The sequence below is a fragment of the Schistosoma haematobium genome, chromosome 4, assembly GCF_000699445.3.
Source record: "Schistosoma haematobium chromosome 4, whole genome shotgun sequence".
NCBI lineage: Eukaryota > Metazoa > Platyhelminthes > Trematoda > Strigeidida > Schistosomatidae > Schistosoma > Schistosoma haematobium.
In genome coordinates, this window is record NC_067199.1 from 12,942,577 (window position 1) to 12,966,493 (window position 23,917).

The 23,917-nt window shown below is 38.7% G+C and overlaps 1 protein-coding gene across 1 annotated transcript; it reads left to right on the forward strand.

The window, feature by feature from the left end:
* Positions 1–672: 672 nt before the first annotated feature.
* Positions 673–22,907, forward strand: DHX15 (Pre-mRNA-splicing factor ATP-dependent RNA helicase dhx15). Its single transcript, XM_051215702.1, has 6 exons — positions 673–805; positions 2,644–2,765; positions 4,749–5,091; positions 5,124–5,325; positions 5,461–19,449; positions 19,840–22,907. The coding sequence occupies exons 1-5, from the start codon at positions 753–755 to the stop codon at positions 5,998–6,000; spliced, it is 1,260 nt and encodes a 419-aa protein (XP_051066235.1). The 5' UTR covers positions 673–752; the 3' UTR covers positions 6,001–19,449; positions 19,840–22,907.
* The last annotated feature ends 1,010 nt before the right edge of the window (positions 22,908–23,917 follow it).

Below are 23,917 nucleotides of genomic sequence, written 5' to 3' on the forward strand. Positions count from 1 at the left end.
CCCATCGGCTTTAAGACGGACATTCACCGAGTTTGATACTACTATATTCACTACAGTTTACTCAACCTTGGTGAGAAACAATCTTGAAAATTGCGTTCAGGCTGCAAGCCCCTGTTTGAAAGATGACTGGGATATCCTGGAGAACGTACAGAGGGCAGCTACCCCTGGATTTCCGGAACTCCCGAGTTTACCATATAAAGAGATGCTGGAAAAGCTAGACCTCTTTACCTTGTCCTGGAGCGAAATTAAGATATGGTCTGATTTCTACGTATTGAATACTAAGAAGTGATTTTGGACCCAATATCCTCTTTTTCTTCCCACTAGATCGGGACATTTCAGAGGACATAACAGGCGAGTAGGAGAGTCAAGAACGGACAAAATTCCTGTGGTATACAGGTTTTCACACAAGTCATCAGTTCATGGAACATGTTACCCGAATCGGAGTTGTCCGCACCTTCAGCTGACTCATTCAACCGAAGAACAAACACTCACGAAACTACCACAAATTGAATAACATAGGCCGTAGTCCTTCCGTCCTTACTACACAAATCTGAACATGAAACAAAACATCGAGAGGAAACTTTAACCTGTTCCAGAACTAGCTGACAAGAAAACTGTTTGTTTGAATATAAGCTCTTTGTTCCTTCTGAAGACGTGATTTCCAGATTATGGGTTTTCTTTTTCAAAAAGAAAATTGATGTTGTTTTATTAAACAGGCTGGGTTTCCCGCGCTTTCGTACTTCCCTAGTGTGATGTCGTCAAGGCATAGGATTGATATCGGTGAATCTAAGCCCAGACGGTCAAGGTAGTTACTAAAAACGTTCAGTATTTTATATCTAATTGAGTTATGCTTTATTCGTTTCATACTACTCTTATGAATTGACCCTCAGATCAGTAGTCATCCACCAGATTTGTCGTAACGTGTGACTACAAATAGATGTAGCCCCATATTTTTCATGCACTTCGTCCCATGTTTCTCGTCCAATCTTATGCACGGTTAATCCTGCGAAGCTGCTAGTCAGGGTCGTTTGGAGTAATTTGGGCCAGTTATTTTGAAGCGATTATTCTGGCTGCGTACACTCACTGGACAGGTTAAACGAGTTATAGGGATATAAGTACGGTGAATGAGTACTTATTAAGTACTTTGTAGCTGTGGTAAGACTTCACTGTCTATTAACATAGTTTCAAAAGTACGGCTGCGAAAGAAAACAGAAAATCCTATGTAAAATAATAGAGTATGATAACTTAGTATCTTGTAGAAAATAGAGGTGACGGCACTGACCAGTTTTTAAGTTCTGTTCCATAACATTTCAAGTTGTAGGCATCAACAGAAATTTAGGTCTCACATTAGTATTTTTCTTTGAGACTTCTGACGACCCAACGCTTGGTAACCCTATTGCAATGATAAACGGACATGAAATCCATCGCCACCATACAGGGATCAGAGTCCTGAAGGTTGGCACTTAATTATCCTCGTCTGGTGTTAAACGTAAAATCACTATTGTCATATGAGAGGGTCACTTTATCTTGGGGTAGGTACACGAGATCCTCCAACTTAACACCATCGAACCCTGTGTTTAGTATTTCTGTATATGATTTTCAACCCTCTGGAAATATAAAATTCTTATTAGGTAATCATGCAAAAATATTTAATTTGTTGGTGGTGGTCGTTCAACGGTTAAAGCATCATGTTCCTAATTAGTAGCTTTTGGGTTCAAATTCGTCCTATCTATTCTGGCTTGTGCAACTGAATGGTATCATTAAGATAAAGATGTATCTCAAAGCTGAGCACATGACGTACGTAGTAAATGATTGATTGATAGTTTAATACTATGGACCATGTCTGGTATCTGCCATCATGTTTGAGGATCAATAAAAAAATTTATAACGCTGCCACGTGTTAGAAACCTAAAGTTTTGCTCATTGTCTGGACTCTAGATGGGCGATAAGTCTGAGGTGTTGAAAATGTAATATGATATGCAATATTAAGTTCTTGTCGTTCATGAGGCTGATTTCGAAAATAAGTTTCATGAACAATGAGTAGATTTAAAACATTTTTTATCAAGCTTTTTTTGTTTAGGGTTACATTTTGCTTGTTTTTTATGTACTTAAACTACACAGCACCATCTACGCTTCAAGCAGTCTGGTAAATCTTTGTCCTTTGCAGCAAGCAAAGCCTTTATTCAAGTGCACTTTTTATTAGATCAGAAAGTAAACTAGTTTCCCCTGTCGTACTTAGTTAAGTAATTTTATAACCCAGTTCATAATTGTATCTTGGTGTCAAATATTCATATTTGGTAGCTTTTTGTAAAGAATGTGATTTAGTTTCTCCGTTTTTAATGCGCTCCACTACATCAATAAGATCTTATTTGTGGTTGGGGTTTTCGTTCATAATGTTAGTAATCATCGTTTACAATGACTACTTAGCCCTTTTGTAGTTTTTCAGCAAATGTATTCACTATAAATTTCTCGCATCCTTGTATTGAAGACGAATAGGCTTCTGTATCTTTTTTGAATTCAGTAAACAGTTTGCACAAGCAATGTAGCGGAGGTATCAAGTTTACGTGTTTCGCTTTTTGTTAGTACCTGTCTCGTCGACATATTCTCATCTTATTTCGCATTATTACTGTATTATTGTCACAGGTTTTCTGATGGACCGGATAATCATGCACGTGATCGCTCACGCTCCCCAGATAATCACGTCAAACTTAAACAGAATGCTTCAAATAAGTCTCCATTCACAGCACAAACAAATCCTTACAACGGTCAGTTTCGTCTTTTTTTGAAATATGTTAATACGATAGTTGACAGCGTTGATCTGATATTGTGATTAGTGGTCATTTTTGTTAATTCAATAGTACTTGTACTTTGTGGAAATCTGGTGATGACACCAAGCTTGGGAATGTAGTTCATGAAGACCACTCACTTCCTGGTTATATTAGGTTGACTCTTTAACTTGATCAGTTCCCCTTTTATTAAATTTTACTGAAATGCCTTCAATTATATATGACGATTATCGTGCAAGTCTCATATAAGAAGTCTTCAATCTTCGAAATATGTCCGACTGAAAGTCGGTGACTTTGCTTTACTGGCCCTAGCTTTTCAAGCCTGGTTCTATCCTAGCCTTCACTGTGCCCCCAAATACCCTGGTACGGCCGAGAGTGAGGAGAGCCAGCTCTCCCTCTCGAAATGCTCTCATATGGCCACGTGCATACAACCACTGCCAGGGAAGTCCTACTCACTGTCTTCTCGTGGAGGGGGTGCTGTTTACGAAATCGAGAGGACGAAAAGCGAATGTCCATTGGTACAAGGAGGCACCGAATACATATGCGCCACACAAATCTCATTTGATATGTGTGAGGGCTGTGATACTGCCCAGGTGTCCAAACCGAAGCAGGTGGTTTTTTTAAGGAGGCACCAAGGGGCTACACTCGAAGCCTTCGACCTGAAGGTCTGATCCACAAGGCAGTGGAGCAACGCCAGGAAATGCAGTCCCATGGTAGTCGGTGACCAACGATTGGTTCATACGCCATTTGTTCCTGCAGGATACTGGGGCCCATGTGCACCATTGGTTTGGAATCAGGGTTTTCCAACTCCCCTAGGTGGAATCTTCATGTCCACCAACCCAGTTAAAGCGCCGGACATTCGCTTTTCGTCCTCTCGATTTCGTAAACAGCACCCCCTCCACGAGAAGACAGTGAGTAGGACTTCCCTGGCAGTGGTTGTATGCACGTGGCCATATGAGAGCATTTCGAGAGGGAGAGCTGGCTCTCCTTACTCTCGGTTGTCCCGGGGCAATCGTTAAACTAGATAAAAAACTGTTCAATGGTTGGTTGGCGATAATACGATGTGGCAGGTCGATTACAAGTCGCGAGACTAAATCGTCGACGTAGATCGTCAAATTAATTGTTATCAAAATACAGTACAACTCAAGTTTTCGAGTAAAATAACATGCTTACAAACAAAATATTTGAGGTATATAATCGATAAGCGATTTGTGTTGTGGGCTTTATAGCATACTCTTTTTGGAATAAAATTTGAACCTGACTCAGGATTTCTTGTGGTTTCTTATAAATTGGGACGATAAGCGATCAAAATCAGTCAAATGGAATTGCGTTTATCTCAGTCTGTTTGTTGATCTTAAACTGTCGTCTTATGTTAATTAGCCAGATTGTAAATCCCTTCTAATAATAGATAAAGGGGCACTAATAGTTCGTTTTTCTAACTTGTTCCTACTTATAACCAGGCACTTCCATTATAAATTACATTTGATCTGCATTTATAAGACTGGCTTTTGTAGGTTATCTTTCTCTTATTGGGACTTAGTGTTTCGAATATGATGGCTACATTGAAAATGTTAGAAATAATTTTAAGTCTGTTTCTTTAGCGGATAAGAATTTAGAAAAATACTTTATGCTTGCAAGTTATGCCAATTGTGCATTTCGAGTTCACAGCGTTTAGAAATACATGTTTCCACAAGATCACTAATGTTACGCCCCTAAAGGCAAATTTGTACTTAGAAGCTAAGGTCCTAATTATCATTTACTCCTGACATCGTTACGGGTACTCAGGGAAAAATGGATTAACGGAAATGTTTATATTGATTTGAATTATATCTTATTTTTTCATGTTGTCTTTGATGTTATGATTCAGTTTATGTATACAGTTGACCAGTATGAATTGTGTACTAATGGCGAAAAATACTAAATACTGTCCATCGAATTGTTCTAATCTGTACCTTGTTTCAGGCAAATCATTTAGTGCCAAATACTTCGAACTTCTGAGGAAGCGTATCAAATTACCTGTTTGGGAATACAAAGAGAATTTTTTTCAGACATTATCGGAGAACCAAGTCACTGTTTTAGTTGGTGAAACAGGTTCTGGAAAAACGACCCAAATTCCTCAGTGGTGCCTGGAATGGGTAACTGGACGGTATCCTACCAAAAAGGCAGTGGCCTGCACTCAACCTAGAAGGGTAGCAGCTATGTCTGTTGCTCAGCGTGTTTCCGAGGAAATGGATGTTGAACTTGGTCAAGAAGTAGGATACAGTATTCGATTCGAGGATTGCACGTCCTCAAGGACTGTGATGAAGTAACTTTTAGACTTTTCCATAATTGCTTTAGATACATGACTGATGGTATGCTTTTACGTGAAGGCATGTCTGATCCTTTGCTCGAGGCATACGGTGTTATTCTCTTGGATGAAGCCCATGAAAGAACTTTGGCTACTGATATTTTAATGGGTCTACTTAAAGAAATCACAAAGCAAAGATTAGATTTAAAAATAGTTGTCATGAGTGCGACTTTGGACGCTGGAAAATTCCAAGTTAGTACATAGTTCTTATCCGTTTGATGAATAGATCTTAAAAGTATTTGTTTAGTTAAATGTATCCTAGTTGTATCACATTTTATTTGGAGTTGGATGAAGCCATCTACTTCTTCCCTTTTCGAAATGACCCAGGATTACTTTCACAAAGCACCTCTTATGACCGTGCCCGGTAGAACTCATCCAGTGGAGATATTTTATACTCCAGAACCAGAACGTGATTATCTCGAAGCGGCTATCCGTACTGTAATCCAGATTCATATGTGCGAAGAGATCGAGGGTGACATATTACTGTTTCTGACGGGACAAGAGGAGATTGAGGAAGCATGCAAACGTATCCAGAGAGAAGTAGATGGGTTGGGCCCGGACGTTGGTGAACTCCGTTGCATTCCTCTCTACTCTACCCTTCCACCAAATCTTCAACAAAGAATTTTTGAATCTCCTCCTCCAAAACGTGCAAATGGGGCTGTTGGTCGAAAGGTTAGAACTGTTTTCGAAATACAATTCGGTTTTGTTTTGTTTCATTATATGGTTTGGTCTATCGAGATTGCACACCTGAATAATCTTTGTTTAACCGTTACCTTGAATGGCATTTTCTTGAGTATCTATCTCGTAAGCCACGCATGCAGTTCATTGTTTCCTGCATTCTTTTCACAAATTAGGTCAGAAAAATAATTAACTTTCAAATTTTTGTACTCCCGTCGTTATTGTCTTCGTATTTTTGACTGCTAAATTCCGTACTAAAATGACTCTGTCCTGTCAAAGATTACCGAGTTTCTGTTCTCTTAACATGAGCTTTGTCATACATCCCAAATTAACACATAGTACTCAAAAAAATTTAAAAATTGTAAGGATAGCAAACGTAAATTGATCAGGTGGAAAGGTAGCAGAAAATAACAACACTTCTAAAAGTATTTTATTTGTTTAAGAATGTTGCTTGAAGTGTAAAGTAAGTACTCTAAACTTTTTTTGAAATAGAAATAACTGATACTTGTTACGTAAATTATAACAGTTTTGAGGCGGCTAATAATGTTATCCGACTACCCAACCAAAAATTCATCCAACAAGTTTCAAGTCACAGATCTGCTTATCGAAAGCCAAATGTTTTAACTAAACCTTGCTTAGATTTTATGAGTTTATCTGATTCGAAACCCCAAATATGCGTTTGCATTGATGGTTGATCCTAATTCGTACTAATTACCCTTCCACGGTGTGGGCAGTCGGGAAGTTATATCACCCCTCATACCCTTAACAGCACACGAGGCCAAGTCGGTCACACTCAAATCCCTCTTACACCTCTAAATAAATCTCTTATCTCCACGACTAACTCTTCTCACGTTCCTTTATCACCTCGCACCGCTAGGGTAAACTATTCGAGTACGCGGAACGTTATTCCTGATCTCCTGAAACCACGCTCTAAACTACACGTAGGAGCTTTCAACGTCCGAACACTGCCAAATAGGACAACAGGCTTCCTCAGCTAGGACTTTAGAATCTCGCGCCATTGGTGTGTGCTGCGTCTCCGAAACGCGCATACAGGAGCCGAGTAGTGTCATTCATTTGACCTCACCATGTCAAAGTAACGAACCAACTCGACTTACGCTTCGTGTATCTGGATGTCCTGATGCTGCTTCCCGTGGCCTAGCTGGTGTAGGTACTAATATCAAGCGACTAGCGATTCAAGTGAAGCTTATCCAAGTGTTTATCAGCCATCGTGACACTTAATCACAATTGGATGGTGAAAAAGACTATTAGAAGACGTCATTATTAGAATTCAAAAATAGTACTCCAAACGAATCAAACTAGGTAAACTTCAGTATTGATTACAGGCTAACTCTGTTTTTCTTTTATTCCTTCTATTTTGAAAAAAAGTAATGTAACTCGCGAACTAAATACAGACCTGTGTACTCTGGTTTAAGATTTTTCCTAACCAGATCCTGTCGGAACCGTTAACCCAAAGTTGGGTGTTAGAAACGAAGTTTAGTGACGACTTGGATCAAGTTAAATGTAATAAGTGCTGTAATGAGGTGGTAGTTCACTACTCTGCAGATAGGATTTTAATATATTTCTTTTATTTTTAGATGATTCCACTTACAGTAGCCATCCTGTTAGAACAATTTTTGGTGGAGTGCATTTTGCATTTTAACCTTATTATTGTGATTTGTGTACCTAAGAATAACTTATTCTCAGTTACGTGACTAACATATTAGGTATATTTTATCTTTTGCCTTCAGCATACACCCCATAAAAAGTGCAACTTTGATTGCTATGAACAATCTGAATGGTATTCCATAAAATACAATCTACGATAAATTTTGCCGTATGAAGTTTGACTTCACCTAGTTACTACAGTTAATAGATAGTTACAAAAAACAATAAATTATTTTGAAAGTGAACCGAAATTGTTGTAGGTAAAGTAAAGCTTTATGCCATTCCATCACATATATCCAATTAGCTTATTTGGACGACTGACATATCCTAATATTATCACCATAATTATTGTTACGATGTGCCATTTCACAGTATTGGATTCCTTAGAAATATGTGTTTCTGCACTCATAGGTGGTATAAAGATACAACATACCTAATATACTACGGAGAAAATGTATTTATTGATGATGTTTACTGTTGTCTTAAATTTGTTTTGATTTTTCACTTAACAGAACCAGATATTTTACACTTCAAACAAAATCCCCTCTTATAATATCTATTGCTTATAAAAAAAGGTTTCTGAGTCGGTATCTATACACTGAACTTAAGGTTTTATATTTTGAGGATTCGACACTGGGTGTTGTAAGAACATGTGTTATATGGGTGGTTTATTTTTAATAATCAGTGTAATACAATCGTTCCTTGGGCTTATCAATTATATTGTTCTGCAGTGTAAATGATTTAAAATTCTGAATCGATGTAAGAGACGACTGTAGACAGTTTTTCATCCAAAAAATAGGTTTATCATAGTTAACCTATCTGATATAACATGGATATACTAGTACTACTTTCCAGTGTTTCTAATATATTCACCTTGTTGATCTTCCTCATAGGTTGTAGTGTCCACAAATATTGCAGAGACATCCCTCACAATTGATGGAGTGGTTTTTGTTATTGACCCAGGTTTCGCAAAGCAGAAAGTCTACAATCCTCGTATTCGTGTTGAATCTCTCTTAGTCACTGCTATCAGCAAAGCTTCTGCACAACAACGTGCCGGGAGGGCCGGGCGTACAAGACCTGGAAAATGTTTTAGATTGTATACAGAAAAGGCATATACAAATGAGATGCAAGAGAACACATATCCAGAAATTCTCCGGTCAAACCTGGGTACTGTTGTCCTCCAGTTGAAAAAACTGGGAATTGATGATTTGGTGCATTTTGACTTTATGGATCCTCCCGGTGGGTATTAAGTGTGAATTCATGTTTTGGAACTGCTGATGCTTTTGAATTTATCTAACTTGTTTCTATTTGCCTAATATTTGTGCCGTTTCTTGTAGAAACAATTCTTTGATTGTGTGGGCTCAATTTACCCATCTTTATGCCATTTTTATATTAATACCGTCCCAACATTCGATACTAAAAAGATAAAACTTTTCATGTTATACACTAAACTAATTATTTTTCTTTAGTACTACGTGCCTACAATTCCCATGCTTAGTTAATCTTTTCTAAGTCCATACCAAACTTTTAAAGTAATTGTTTCCAAGTCATGTTGATGAATTATCCAACAGTCTGATGACGGTCTATATTTTGCGCTTAGGTTAGCTAATATTTTAGCAACAATCTGGGAGTTGGATGTAATCACGTCCGCCTGATTGCAATCACTGACCGTCCCAATATATAAGAAAGGATCAAAATCATCCTGTGATAACTATAGAGGGATTAATTTGACTAATATAGTATTTAAAATACTGGCCTCAATAATTGTCGGACTCTTAATAAGGGCTCTTGAACTTCAAACACGAGAAAATCAGGTTGGTTTCAGACATGGTCGTGGCTGCATCGACTACATATTCATCATTCGTCAGGTTCTGGAACACAGAAGTGTTTATCGCCACCCGACTATGATAGTTTTTATTGACCTAAAAGCAGTATTGTACTCTGTAGACCGAGAGGTTCTGTGGCAGTGTCTGTCATTGAAAGGCGTATCTGAGAAGTACCTAAATCTTGTGAAGGCTCTTTACTCGAACACTACCAGTAGAGTTAGAGCTTATGGCGAACTGTCAACTGCTTTTGCAACGTCAAGTGGTGTCCGTCAAGGCTGTCCACTTTCTCCATTTCTGTTTAATTTCATTATAAACCTACTGTTGGAAATAAAATTCTCTTCGACTGAATTTTAAAGAATTGATCTCCTTCCAGGAGGTCTACCTGTCAACTTAGAATACGCAGATAACATAATCCTGTTTGGTGAAGATGCTGATAAAATGCAATGTTTCGGTAGCACCGAGCAACAATGCCAGGATGCTTGGAATGCGCTTCTCTCCCTCTAAATGCAAGTTGTTGCTTCAGGACTGGTCTGCGTCAACACCTGAACTAAGTATAGGGAGTGAAGTGGTCGAACGCATATAGGATACTCGTAAGTTACTAGTATTTGATCAAAGATATCTTATAAATATTTCTCGCATCTGCTGGGATCACCGGGTAAGTAATAATGGAGTTTGACGCATGGTATTAGGGAATGATGGTAAATCAGTTCATGAGGTTGTAAATCTTCATCGACTGAGATGGTTGTGTCACGTGTTACGTATGACTAAAAACCGATTACCATAATGCTGACTCGTGTTGGCGACGGTTGGAAGAAAGTTAGCGTTACAACTTGTGACCGCCGATTAGAGAGCAGTGACTTATCGATCGGAACAATGACGCGTACGAGCAGCCTAGAGTTCTGATTGGTCCTGCTTTCCGCCTAGCCCAGCCAGTTAAGTCCAGAACATAAGTCTCAGCCTCTGCGATATGAATCATTTATTTCAAACATACCCGGTTTATATTTCAACCAGAGAGACCACAACGTACCATTAAATAGAAAATAACATTTGTACAATATTTGGCCAGCAGGAAAATGACACGTGAAATAAATATTGATCAGTAAGGAAACGACACGTGAAATAAAAATTGACCAATAGGAAAATGATGTAATTTCAAGTCCAAGGATAGCATTGGAATTAACAGGATAATTTTTGGGATATTTTTCTGAATATCCCAACAGTTAGGGGCGACCAAACCAAAACGTGGCATCAGTGCTTTAAGTTACCAACTTCTACTCTTAACCATGTTTTAGATGCAGACTACCTGGTTGGGGTCCGCACGACTCTTGTAACCAATGGTTGGAGACTCTGGGTGACATAGCTCAGAATCGATCACACTGGTGTAGGTGTATTCACACTTTGTCTTCCCTTAAACTATGAGAATAAAATTGCTCTTTACCTTTATTTCTACGAACTAATTCTTTCTTCGTCTATTATATGCTTATACGCAATCTTTTATATATTACTACCATTGAAGTAACTACTTCAATGAATTTGATGTTCATCTTGTGCTAATGAGGTATGGCAACTTGGACTGATGCATATATGTACTTGGTCAGTCAGTCGGTAACAACGTAGAACTTCGTACGTACGTACATCAGTTCGAGTTGCCGCACCACATTAGCACAGAGATGCAGTGGTCGATTCAAATCCCGTAGTGTTACAGGTAGTAAGAGTATAAGCAGTAATCGGAAACATTAGTGTTTGGAGATGTTATTTAGAGAGTATAAAACAGTGAAATAAATCTGGAAAGAAAATAAAGGACATGACGAATTCAGAAGATTAAAATTTGGGAGAACACAAAGAGTGGATGCACCTGCACCATTGCAAACGATTTTGAGCCATGTCATTCAGAGTCTCTAACCATCGGTTGCCATCATCTCGCGGTCCCCAACAAGGTAGTCTACACCTATCAATATGACTCAGTTTACTTGTCAGTGACTTTATGGATTTGTGCCATGTTTTGGTCTGGCCGCCCCTAACTTTCTTCCAACCTACTCCCACATCATAAAACATCGCACGTCGAGGCAGCCGGTGGTTGGGCATACGTAACACGTGTCACAGCCATCTCAAATGATCAAGTTTCACCACGTCATCAATCGATTTGCCATCCTTACCTAGTACCCGTTTCCTAACAACTCCGTTACTTACTCAATCGTCCCACGATATACGAGCAATGTTTCGAAGACACCTATGATCGAATGCTAGTAACCTACGAATATCCTCTACTCTTACCGGCCACGTTTCACTGCCATAAAGTAGGACGGAACGAACTGCTGCGCAGTAAACACATCCTTTGGTTGATAGACGGATATCTCGCCTACGCCATAAATGACGCAAGTTGGCAAAAGCTAGTCGAGCCTTCTGTATCCGTGCTGAGATTTCGTCACACCAGACCACAAAGGCTGATCAGACTTCCAAGATAAGTGAAGCGGTCGACACGCTCAACTACTTCACTCCCTATCATTAGTTCGGGTGTCGATGCAACGCAATCCTGAAGCAACATTTTGCATTCCCAGGGGGAGAATCGCATCCCGAACATACTTGCATTGTTGCTTTAAGTGGTCAGAAGACTCTGCATTTTGTCAGCGTCTTCACCAAATAAAACTACGTCATCGGCATATTCTAGATCAAAAAGTAAATCTCCTGGTAGAAGTTCAACCCCTGGAAATTCAGATGAGGAAATTGTCATCTCTAAAAGCACGTCAATGACAAAGTTGAACAAGAATGGGGAGAGTGGACAGCCCTGACAAACACCACTTGAGGTAATCGATTCTGATGACAGTTCGCCATAAGCTCTCACTCAACCAGTTGTGTTCGAGTAGAGAGCCTTTAGAAGGTTAATGTACTTCTTTGGTACTCCTATCAGTGACAAACACTGCCATAGAACCTTATGATCAACAGAGTTAAATGCTGCCTTAAGGTCGAGAAATACTACGATTGTGGGGCGTCTGAATTTGTGTCTGTTCTAGAACCTGACGTAGTGTGAATATCTGATCTATACAACCACGTCCAGGTCGAAAACCAGCCTGATTTTCTCTAGTCTGTTCTTCACGAGCTTTAGTTAGGCGTCGAAGTATTATTGAAGCTAATATTTTAGACACTATATTAGTCAAACTGACTCCTCTGTGATTGTCACAAGAGGACTTTTGTCCTTTCTTATAGACTGGCACAATCAGTGATTGAGACCAGTCAGATGGGATTACGTCCAGTTCCCAAATTCTACCTAAGACCTCAGTTAATCTCACTGCTAATACTGGGCCACCATCCTTAAAAATCTCAGGAGTAAACATGTCAGGACCTGCTGCTCTCCCTCGCTTCAGATTTTTTATGGCTTTTTCAACTTCGTAAAGAGACGGAGGACCTACATTAACTTGACTGGAGATCGTGGGGAATTGAAGTGTGGATGAAGGCCAGTTGAGCTGACCCCTAAAGTGTTCTGCCCATCGATCCAATCTCCTGGATTGAGAATGAATAATATGTTCATCTTTCTCTGAGATTGTTTCGCTAACAGTCGGGTTACTAATACCGGTTTCCTTAACGAGTCTGAACAATTGTCTGCTATTACCTATTGCCGCTGCCTTTTCCATCTCTCTTGCTTTCGCTACCCACCACTGTTCACGATCATTGCGTAGGCTTCTTGTCAGCTTGGGCTTAAGCTGACTCCGCTCTTCGTCATGCTCAGATCCAGACGGAATGAGTTTCCGAGCATCTATCAGTGCGATAGATGCTGCTGAGATCCAGTGTTGCTCCCTAACCTTGTGGTTTACCTTACTAGCAGATATCACTGCTGTTTCGACAGTTTTTTGGATATCATTTCATGCTGCCTCGGGGTGGGTATCACCTATATGGTTGCCTAACTTTTTCTAGTTTTTCCTCAAACATACTCTTAGTTTGACTATCACTAAACAGGACCCTAAGAAGTTTCCTTGCAGCGTCTTACGTCCAGTAAGACCCAGGCAAATACGCGCTCGTACTAGAGCATGATCTGAATCTAAGCATGTGCTCTAGAATGAGCGACAGTCTTCTATCGAGCCCCTCCAGCGTTGGGACGAATTAGGGGGTCGCCATGTTAAAAGATGTTTTTCCTTATGCTTAAAGTAAGTATTTGCAAGGAACAGACGGTTACCTGAGCATAGTTGTAACAGACGGTCGCCATTATCTGTTCTTTGAGCCACGACACCATAAGATCCACCTACGTGTCTTTCCCTTTCGCTTAGTTTACCTACTTGAGCATTAAAGTCACCAGCCACTATTACTACATCAGAGCGCCTAGCTTTTCTGAGAAGGCCGGAAGGCTTTCTGTAAAACTCATCATTTACATCATCTGAGCTGCAGTCAGTGGGAAAATAGGCAGAGGCGACGACGAGTGTCCCTATCTTTTCGAGTCCTTATTGTTCCGTTTAGTCGGACAGCGTACAAACGACTGTCTACTGGGATCCAGTCTAAGATAGCTAGTTCTGCCCTAGGACTCAATGCTATACCTACACCAGCTAGGCCACGGGAAGCAGCATCAGGACATCCAGATACACGAAGCGTAAGTCGAGTTGGTTCGTTACTTTGACATGGTGAGGTCAAATGAATGACACTACTCGGCTCCTGTATGCGCGTTTCGGAGACGCAGCACACACCAATGGCGCGAGATTCTAAAGTCCTAGCTGAGGAAGCCTGTTGTCCTATTTGGCAGTGTTCGGACGTTGAAAGCTCCTACGTGTAGTTTAGAGCGTGGTTTCAGGAGATCAGGAATAACGTTCCGCGTACTCGAATAGTTTACCCTAGCGGTGCGAGGTGATAAAGGAACGTGAGAAGAGTTAGTCGTGGAGATAAGAGATTTATTTAGAGGTGTAAGAGGGATTTGAGTGTGACCGACTTGGCCTCGTGTGCTGTTAAGGGTATGAGGGGTGATATCACTTCCCGACTGCCCACACCGTGGAAGGGTATTTCTTGAGCAACCTGAAAAGGAATTTGGATTATTGTTGGTCTTAACGAGCTTAGAGCGTGACTGCAGACCTCGAGGGACAACTGATTGAGGCTGGTCATGCACGGTCTTTTCGTGGGAGCTTTTTAGTGTGTTAGCTCCGTTCTTCAAAGGGCCTTACCGCCGGAGACGGAAATCCGTGAGGTAAGGTGAGGTGTGGCATTTTTAGGGTCAACCTTTTCTAACCCCTTCCTCACTTGTGAGAAGGCAGCATCGCTGCAGATTCTGGTTGTCCGGGGGAAACACCTTACTACTGTCACACCCCTCTACAGTCAGCAGTACGACTTCGCCCTCAGACCTTGAGTTGCTGCTTTTAGTCTTACCGTTCTACAATCGACCTGCCTGGCATAGTAGAGCCTACAAGAACATATGTTCTAGCCAATATAGCTCGGTTGGGTCATCACGATATGCAACCCCGACCACCGCGTCAAGGTAGCAGCTATGGTCGGGATGTACTCGGTCATACGTTGTAGATGATTGGCTGACCGAGTCTGACACATACCCGATGTCAATGTAATGGAATGATGTGCCATTTTTCATTTCTATCTTTCAAAACCATGTTATGAATAACTAATATTTTGTTTGGGTCCATATTAGTGGAAATTAGCATGCACTGCTGTTTTTTATGTATAAGCTGCTCAGGACATTCATTCATATTGGCGTTTGAACTACACCTTAATGAATCCGTATGAATTTCATTTTTGAAGTTTCTTAAGTCAAATAGAAATATAGTCGGTAAATATTTTTGGTAAATGTTTTGTCTCAAAATTTCGGTAAAATGAATCAATTTTAGTAATTAGTGAAGGATTGCGAGTGTAATTAAAGTGGGGATAAAAGTTGTGACTTGTACATCATTCGACCATTTAAAATGTCACTTATTAACACTACCCTAAATGAACCTTCGGACTCTGATTTCTGCAAATATTCGTTTCATTAATCTATTTTTAGTAACACTTCTCAGTCTAGTATTGTAATATACGTAGTCTTAAATTCTGCATATTTTACGATACCTAAAAGGTAGATTTTGCAGTACTAAGGTTTACCATTTCAAAATCTTCGGTTTTATCCGCGTTATAGGAGTTCGCTAATGAAATTGCTCTTTTCACTTAGTATTTAGAAGCTTCAGTATGAATAACAGTTGTGAAACAGAAAGACTCAGCTTTTTTCTCTCACTAATTTGATCATCATTTCACCAAAATTTTACGATACCAGTTTTCTTATCATGAGTTTTTGTTGAATGTAATAGCTCCGGAAACTCTGATGCGTGCTCTAGAGTTATTGAATTATTTGGCAGCCCTTGATGATGATGGTAACCTAACCGATCTAGGAAGTATGATGGCTGAGTTCCCACTTGATCCCCAATTAGCCAAAATGGTTATCGCCTCTTGCGATTACAACTGCTCAAATGAAATCCTGAGTATCACTTCAATGTTATCAGGCAAGTTCAATTGTTTCTTTGTTTCATTATTTCTAGCTAATATATGATAGATCTTTTCATTAATTTGACCGATTCCTCGTCTGATAATGTCTATAATATATGGAACTGTTCCTATTTATTTCAGTACCCCAATGCTTCGTACGCCCTGCCGACTCCAAGAAAACTGCAGACGAAGCCAAAATGCGTTTTGCTCACATTGATGGTGACCATTTGACTATGTTAAATGTATATCATGCCTTCAAACAGAGTAAGCCAAAAGACCATTTCTTGAAACTGATTTTCCATTTCATCCAGAAAAACAATTTCCATTTGCCCAAACCCGATTTCCGAGAATTAATATCCCAATTTATATTTGAAAATGTGGCGAGACTATAATTTATGGGCGAACCAATCACGTATAAGATAACAGGTCTCGGATTTCGGCTCGGAATTCATTTGGCTAAATAGAGTTTAGGCATAGCTGATGTTAGTTCGTGATGAAAATCCTAAATCTAGTTCCTAACCTTAATCATCAACTGTATATCATAATTCTAATTCCTCATACATTTTTATAACTCTCATTTGGTATTGGTTATTAGGTGGACACTCACGGTCAGTCTAGCGTCTCTCAAAGGTCGTCCATAAATTATAGTCTCACCAAAAATGTAACTGCAATGTTATTTTATGACCCTTGCTAAGTTGGTGGGCTTCATCGAAGATATTAGGTAATGAGAAAAATAAATTCCGAGCTTATCTGATGTGTAATGACATTATTTCTTATGCATATATATTACCTATGTTTATTTTGATTGATAGTTTCACATCTCCAGTTGATTTACAAACTTATCCAAGTTAACATTATGTATTAGTCATTTTGACACTAATAATTTCATATTACTAATAATCAGTAGATTATATGCTATAAGATATCGATCTCCTCAAACAAACACGCCAAAAGAGGTGCAGACTATCAGACCAAACCAGTCAACAAAAATGGGGACACTGGCCAATATGCTTCCCCGAATCCAACAGTCCTTGTCATGGAATCATTGGCATTCTATGTCTTGCGGGCTAGGAATGAGACAATTTAAGTCCTGGCGAGAGGTCTCATCCTACATTGTGCTGTGATTCCCATCACACAGCGTTCTTACGATCGATCGTCTTAGCGGACGTTTATGGGCCTATGTCGTGACAGTACCAGTACCAAACTAAACATACCGTCTGTCGAATCACTTACTTTCATGAGTCTAACGGTCGAAGTCCCTACTACGTGTTAAGGTCTTGAAACTTCAATAAGTATCTAGTGAAGACACTAGTTCGATCATAGGTGTCTTCTAAGCATGGTTCGTGTATTTTGGGATTACCGAGTAAGCAATGCCGGGATTAGGGATAAAGTACTAGGTAAAGATGGTAAATCTTTGATAATTTAACAAATCTTCATTGACTGAGGTGGTTGGGAACATGTGTTATGTATCCCCAACCACTGTCTTTCTCGACGAGCGATGTTATCTGGTGTTGATTGGAAAATATTGGGGCGGCCAAACGAAAACATGGGATCAGTTATTATGGTCAAAGACTAGGTGACCTGCCTCAAATGGTTTGCTCAACTGCATCCACTCTTTGTCTTCTTTTAGATCCTAATTTTCTAAATTCCTCATAAATTATTTTCAATTACTCCAATTTATATTTTCTCAAATTGCGTCTTGGTTACTTAATCTTTTGTATTACCACATAATCTTACTACCTTTGTTACTCTGGGAATCGCCCTGTTCGGCGTTGCGTATGGCTGATTGACTGTGTAACTAACTACATAGAGGACCTGGGGCGCCGTCCTTAATCGACCACGTCAAGTCTACATAGACTGAAATGTGGAGAAATTTAGAGTGATTATCTGTAGATGTACAGGAATCCACCATCGTCTCTATATACTGCTAAGAAATAGGAATTTGGTTTAACATACAGAAGAGTTGGAAGCAATTAACACTCCCACTATTCCGTTGATGGATGTCCAATACATTAACCGACCAATTTCTGCTCACCAACAGTATGATTATGATAAAGCTAGGGGCCTGGTGCAACCTCTCAATGTGAACGCACCTTCCCGAATTGACTGTCACTACTGTTAACGTTTCGGTAGATTTGCAAAGTCTCGTGGTTATAGTTCAAGTAAATCAGTTTTCCCACGCTTGTCTATTACTTGACTTGATATTCTCCAGCATCAGAAGTCCCCTCAAATAAAGGAAATATTGGGATCACCAAATATGCCAGTGGATACGAGGTCTGTATGGTCCATGGCTCACGTTTCTTGTCTTAATGATAACAAAATCAACAGGCAATCACAAATTTACCTAAACGCTATGATAGTAACAATGTTCCCGTTTCTGCTAACCGGTGTAGTTTAGCGATAGTTGTGACCTATGCATTGCCCGCTGAGCATTTTTTAAACTTTGTTCACCAGGTTCTCTGTTATCCACATGATTGTTGTCATTTCATATGGTTTTCCTCCATAAACTTTTACAGCTATGTGAAGTAAAATATCGAACCACTTATAGGACATCCTTTAAGGCACATCATCCCCACAAATTATCATAACGTAGAGAGTTAAATCAAACACTACCTGTTATGACCTTGATGTCTGGCCTTTCTACCACGCGAATTATCCACCAATCAGAATACGACTTATACAAATCCTCACTCTATACCAACCAATGACGTTCAACCGGTGTGAGCAGTCTAGCGCCTTGTTGGTCCGAGGTCTTTCTAGCCCGTCTGCTTGAGTCCAAAAAAACAATACCAGCTTCCGCAATATCAATTATGTATTTCAAACATACTCTGTTTATATACCAATCAGACAGACCACAACGTACCATAAAATAGAAAATAACATATGTACACAAATAAGCCGAAAAGTGGCTGTGAACGCGAGAGATAATAATTAATAGACTGAACATAGATTAAGAACCGTAAATCGTATAGTAATAAATCATAGGTCAAAATAGAGCTTATAATAAGGGGAATATAAATACACACAATGTAATTTTTGAATAATTATACAATAAGAATATTTATAGAATATTAGTCTATTGACAGTCCTCGGAAGTTACCTGTAACTATACTTCACTGGGTTATAACACTACCCGTTTTGGAATAAGTGCTTTCTAAATGAGAAAAGTAAGACACTGACAGTTTCATGATAAATAGCTGAAAAGTCATAGCTGTTAATCTATTGATGTAGTTACAAGTAATCTGTAGTGTTTTTCGACTACATGTGGTACTGAACTAGGTACCATTGTGAATTTTTCGAGCCGGTGACTGAGTAATTTCAGATCAATGTGATACAAACTCATAGTTTCACTCCAGATAAGATTAAATCTCTTTCCGTAGGTTTTCTATTTAGTTTGTCGCTTGAGAGCACTACATGATACTAGTAATATAGTTCCGAAAATGTGTTTATTGTAAGAATTCATTTTTAGTTTGGATTTATTTTTCTAACACAAATCAACTTGTTTTTTACATTCATAGATCATGAAGATCCACAGTGGTGTTATGATAATTTCATAAATTTCCGCTCATTAAAATCTGCTGACAACGTTCGGGTACAATTATCACGTATTATGGATCGATTTTCTCTTCGTCGTTCAAGTACAGACTTCACTTCTCGAGATTATTACATTAACATTCGAAAAGCTTTGGTATCTGGCTTTTTCATGCAGGTATAACAGAGAAAGTTCTTTGTTTCACTTTAATATATATCTTTTTACAGAATTTACTTTTGTCGATTATAAGATAGAACTTTTTATTCATCCTTTCCGGAATGTTCTACATTAGTATGATTTCCTCACAGGACTAAATAAATACTGTACTTACAATTCAAACGAATGATATTTAACATGCAAAACTTTGTTTTCGATCATTTGTATCATCTGTTCAATTTACAATCCAATTATTCCCTTTTGTTTTTGTATTTTTATTATTAGTCTTCATAGTATCCTGGATTGTAACTAAACATATGCATAGTCGTAGTCACTGCTAAATTTTTTTATTACTCTGGACTTCTGAAGCAAGATTAGTCAACTTAATTATTATTTATTCTCCCTCCCCAGGTTGCGCATCTTGAACGTACTGGACATTATTTAACTGTAAAAGACAACCAAGTGGTCCAGCTTCACCCCTCTACAGTAATGGATCACAAACCGGAATGGGTGTTGTACAATGAGTTCGTCCTTACAACAAAGAATTACATACGTACAGTGACTGAAGTAAAACCAGATTGGTAAGATTTCTATAGTTTTCATATTCAGTTAACTTTTGTAAAACTCAGTGAAATGCAAATAATTCTTAGTCCACAAAGTGTATATTTTAAATATCATACTAACCTGTATGCTCATACACAACTAGTGAAAATTCTTCTGATTACCATCCATGCACACATAGCGCTCAACTTAATACATCATTACTTTGTTAGTTAAAACTGTATTTCAGTTATACTTTTATCGGTTTTTTACGTGCATATATATTTTTTTCAGTAAAATCTGTGAAATGAATAGATGAGAAATTACCTTATTATGGTCAAAGGTGATTTTTTAATGAACTTTATTTTTTGAATGTAAATTCATTCATAAGTATACCATTGCACATTGGTTTTGTTTGTTTCAGCATTTGAATAGAAACATATGAGTTTATTTTAAAATACTTAAATGTGCACTAAGATATTCTACAGAAATGTTGAATCGAATTAGTCACCAAGAATTCTGTCAATATAGAAATAAATTCCATTTTGATTGTTAATTTAAGGCGTAGCTATAAGGAGTGAATAGTATGTAGTTTCAGTTATAATTGCAATTATCCAATTGATTCCAAAAAATCACAACTGATTGATCACTGGGTAGTGATCAATGTCGTGTGTGTTATGTCCTCCTTAGTCCACATGAAATTCTATCGATCAAGTTGCAATGTGGCCACTAATCTAGGTGACTTGACATTGTGTGCACTATATGTCGAGATAAGATGATGACTGGAGGTTGTTAACAGGAAACCCTGAACCTGAATTTCGTGCTATTCGGCACCTGTCAGCCAGGTGTACCTGTAATCTTGAGGGGACTGATGCTCCCTGACGAATTCGGTGTTTGTCACCCAGCTTCACAGTCAGAGGCGTTACCATTGGGATATCCGGCCCGCGACTAACCTCTTGTAGGACTGAGATGTACTCACAATTGGTTGATCGCTGGGTGGTGATTAATATCAATATGTGTCAGGTCCTTCTTATTGCAGATTGAATCCTGTCGACCAAGTTGCAATGTGACCACTAATCTAGTTGGCTCGATAATGCGTGTTGAGTACTTTAAAAAAATAATAAAACTTTCTACTATCTCTTATTCCCTAATATTATCTCACAAACTACTTACTGTATTGCCAGTACTTACCTTATTTCATGTTCTCTCCCCACGTAGGCTTGTGCGTATCGCTCCTCAATATTATGATATGTCTAATTTCCCTGATTGTGATGCTCGACGGATACTCGAACGAATTGTTCACAGGATTCAAAATCGTAAACTTCAACAAGATCAAAAGCAAAGCCAAGAGCCGAAATTACAAGCGCAAACTTGATCCATGTTCACACATTCAGATATCACCACTACTCTTGATTTATAAGATGTGAAGTAGTCTTGATAACCATCTTTGTATTTTTATTGACTTCCTCTGAATTACCCACATTCAATGAAAGAGGTCACTCCGCATTTCAAGTGCTGTTGTGTATATTTTATCAAGGCAACAATAAATAATATCCAGTTCATTTATTTCTTGTAATTTGTTAATGCAAATTGAATGAGGATGGGTGATTTATTGTTTATATTAGTACAACAATTAAGGTCTTAATTTTCCGTCTAATATTGATTGTTTCCCCAATTCAGACGTGTAAATGTATTAGCTAGAACTCACAGTTTAAGTTTTGTAATTAAAAGTTATCATTGACTGATAATTAAGAATACAATCACACAAATTATCTTTTTTTACTTATTTGCAATTACGCGTCACAGAAAGTAAGTCTCGGAATTACCAGATCACCTGCTTCGGTTTGGGCACCCGGCAGTATCATAGCCCTCACACATATCAAATGAGATCTGTGTGGCACATATGTATTTGATGCCCCCTTGTACCAATATCTATGTGTTAAAATAAAATAATTAATTAATTACCAGATCTCAGGCATGAATAAGAAACTCGAAAGTGTGTGTTTTTAGCAATCAAGAATGTAGCAATATTTCAGCATGTGTGCAGTTATCATAAAGTAATCTACACAGCTTTTCAATATTGCTCTACTACCGAATGAAAAGTGAATAGATGAATCAGTAGTTAACGCTTGACATAGACGCCTATTGTCCATTTTATGGGTATATGTAGAAATAATAGTTGTGACATCTATCCAAACGTATTATTATGTTGACATTGTTAAAATCCTAATTTGTTGTTAACGTGTTTTAGTTTGTCGTTGTGTCTTCAGGACTCACGATATTTGTTATTACTTCGTAGATACATTTATTTCTTACGCCTGTTACTCCCAGTGAAACATTGGCCGACGACCGGCATTCTCCAACTCTGTCCTGAGCCTTCATTTCTAGTTCTGTCCAACTGTTGTTCATTCTTCTCATGTCTCCCCTATACTGATTAAATCCAAATAGAATTTCACGATTTCTTTCAATATATTATGAGTCATTTCCCAATTTCCTCTTCATCTGGGAGCTGCTTCGTTCTCTACCAAGTAGTTTGGGTTCCATATGTTAATTTTTGAAATGAGTTGCCAATTTGTTCGTGCATATCTGCAACAAATCTTTCTTGTTCGCTGATGATGCTGTCCGTGTGTGCGAAAGTCTCGATCTCATCCAGAGCTTCTTCAAATGTGATTGAGTTTCTGCTCTCTGTGTTGTATTTGACGATCTTGCTTTATTTTTTGTGCATTTTGAAGCCTACTGCTACAGAGGCTGCTAATGTGCTGGCTGTCTTGCTTCGTATTTGTCGGTGTTGCAGGCATAAAAATGTTACTGAGCCAAAACCAGATCATCCGGTTGTCGGGTCACTGAATACCTAACAGTTCATTGATCATCTCCAAGGCCAAGAATAACTACAGCGAATCACGTGCAATTGAGTTTATTCTCACTTAACTCAGTTAAGCCCTTTTGCTAACTTATTTAGCGGACAAAGTCATCCGCACTATAACAATTTATTGTACCCTTATTATTTTGTGCTTGTATGAAATACGTATGCTTGAATAGTGCTTACTGCCTACGTATTTATTCACTCTGCTAGTCTTACTACTAACCGCTTATTTGATTCGTCTTGCTCTGGCTCTCGCTCGCTTGATTGTGTAACAGCTTAGGTTGGTTGGTTAAGAGTTGACCCCAAACAACCAAGCATATGCCAAAACAGTATTGTTCAAGTATTCATCCACTTCCTTATTTTTTATAAGCGTTATATTCCCTATTATCTTATATTGAATGTTGAGAGCCTTTGTTTGTCTGAACAGATAATCCCACACTCCAATGTGACTGCGCGAAGATCGAAATAAAGACTTATTCACTACTTCCCTGGTTTCTATCAATAGCACGAGGGTTACCTTAAGGCACGAAAGTGGTGAGCCCGACGTGATATTGATAGAAGAAACCAGAGAAGTAGTGAATAGGTCTTTATTTCGATCTTCGCGCAGTCACAGTGGAGTGTGGGATTATCTGTTCACTACTTCTCTGGTTTCTTCTATCAATAGCACGAGGGTTACCTTAAGGCACGAAAATTGTACTCGCTTACTCATATTCGCTCGATCGCTTGTTGCCTTTCGGCACAACTCTTCTATGCTCGTTTAACGCATCTGTACATTTGGATATATGTGTGTGGTCTCGTAATAAACGTAATCAACGCTTCGTATTCGCCTGATTAATATACCGTTGGGGCGTTACATAGAACTGTTATCAAGACAAACTGTATACGAAATTTAAGGATTATATTGAATACCGACCACCACATAACCAACGCACATTAATTAATCGCACGTCATAGTCTGGCCCATGAGATGGTGGTTGCAATCTCTTCCTTGTGTCTACTCATAGTAATATATTTCTTTAATGAAGTCCTTTGTGTTGTACCGTCTTCAGAACAGCCATGGCATGATACGACGGAAGGATAATCCAG

Coding starts and splice junctions, on each gene's coding strand:
- DHX15 (XM_051215702.1), top strand. CDS start 753: ATGTCGTCAAGGCATAGGATTGATATCGGTGAATCTAAGCCCAGACGG. Junction 5,092..5,123: donor TCCTCAAGGACTGTGATGAA/GTAACTTTTAGA, acceptor TAATTGCTTTAG/ATACATGACTGATGGTATGC. Junction 5,326..5,460: donor TGGACGCTGGAAAATTCCAA/GTTAGTACATAG, acceptor GAAATGACCCAG/GATTACTTTCACAAAGCACC.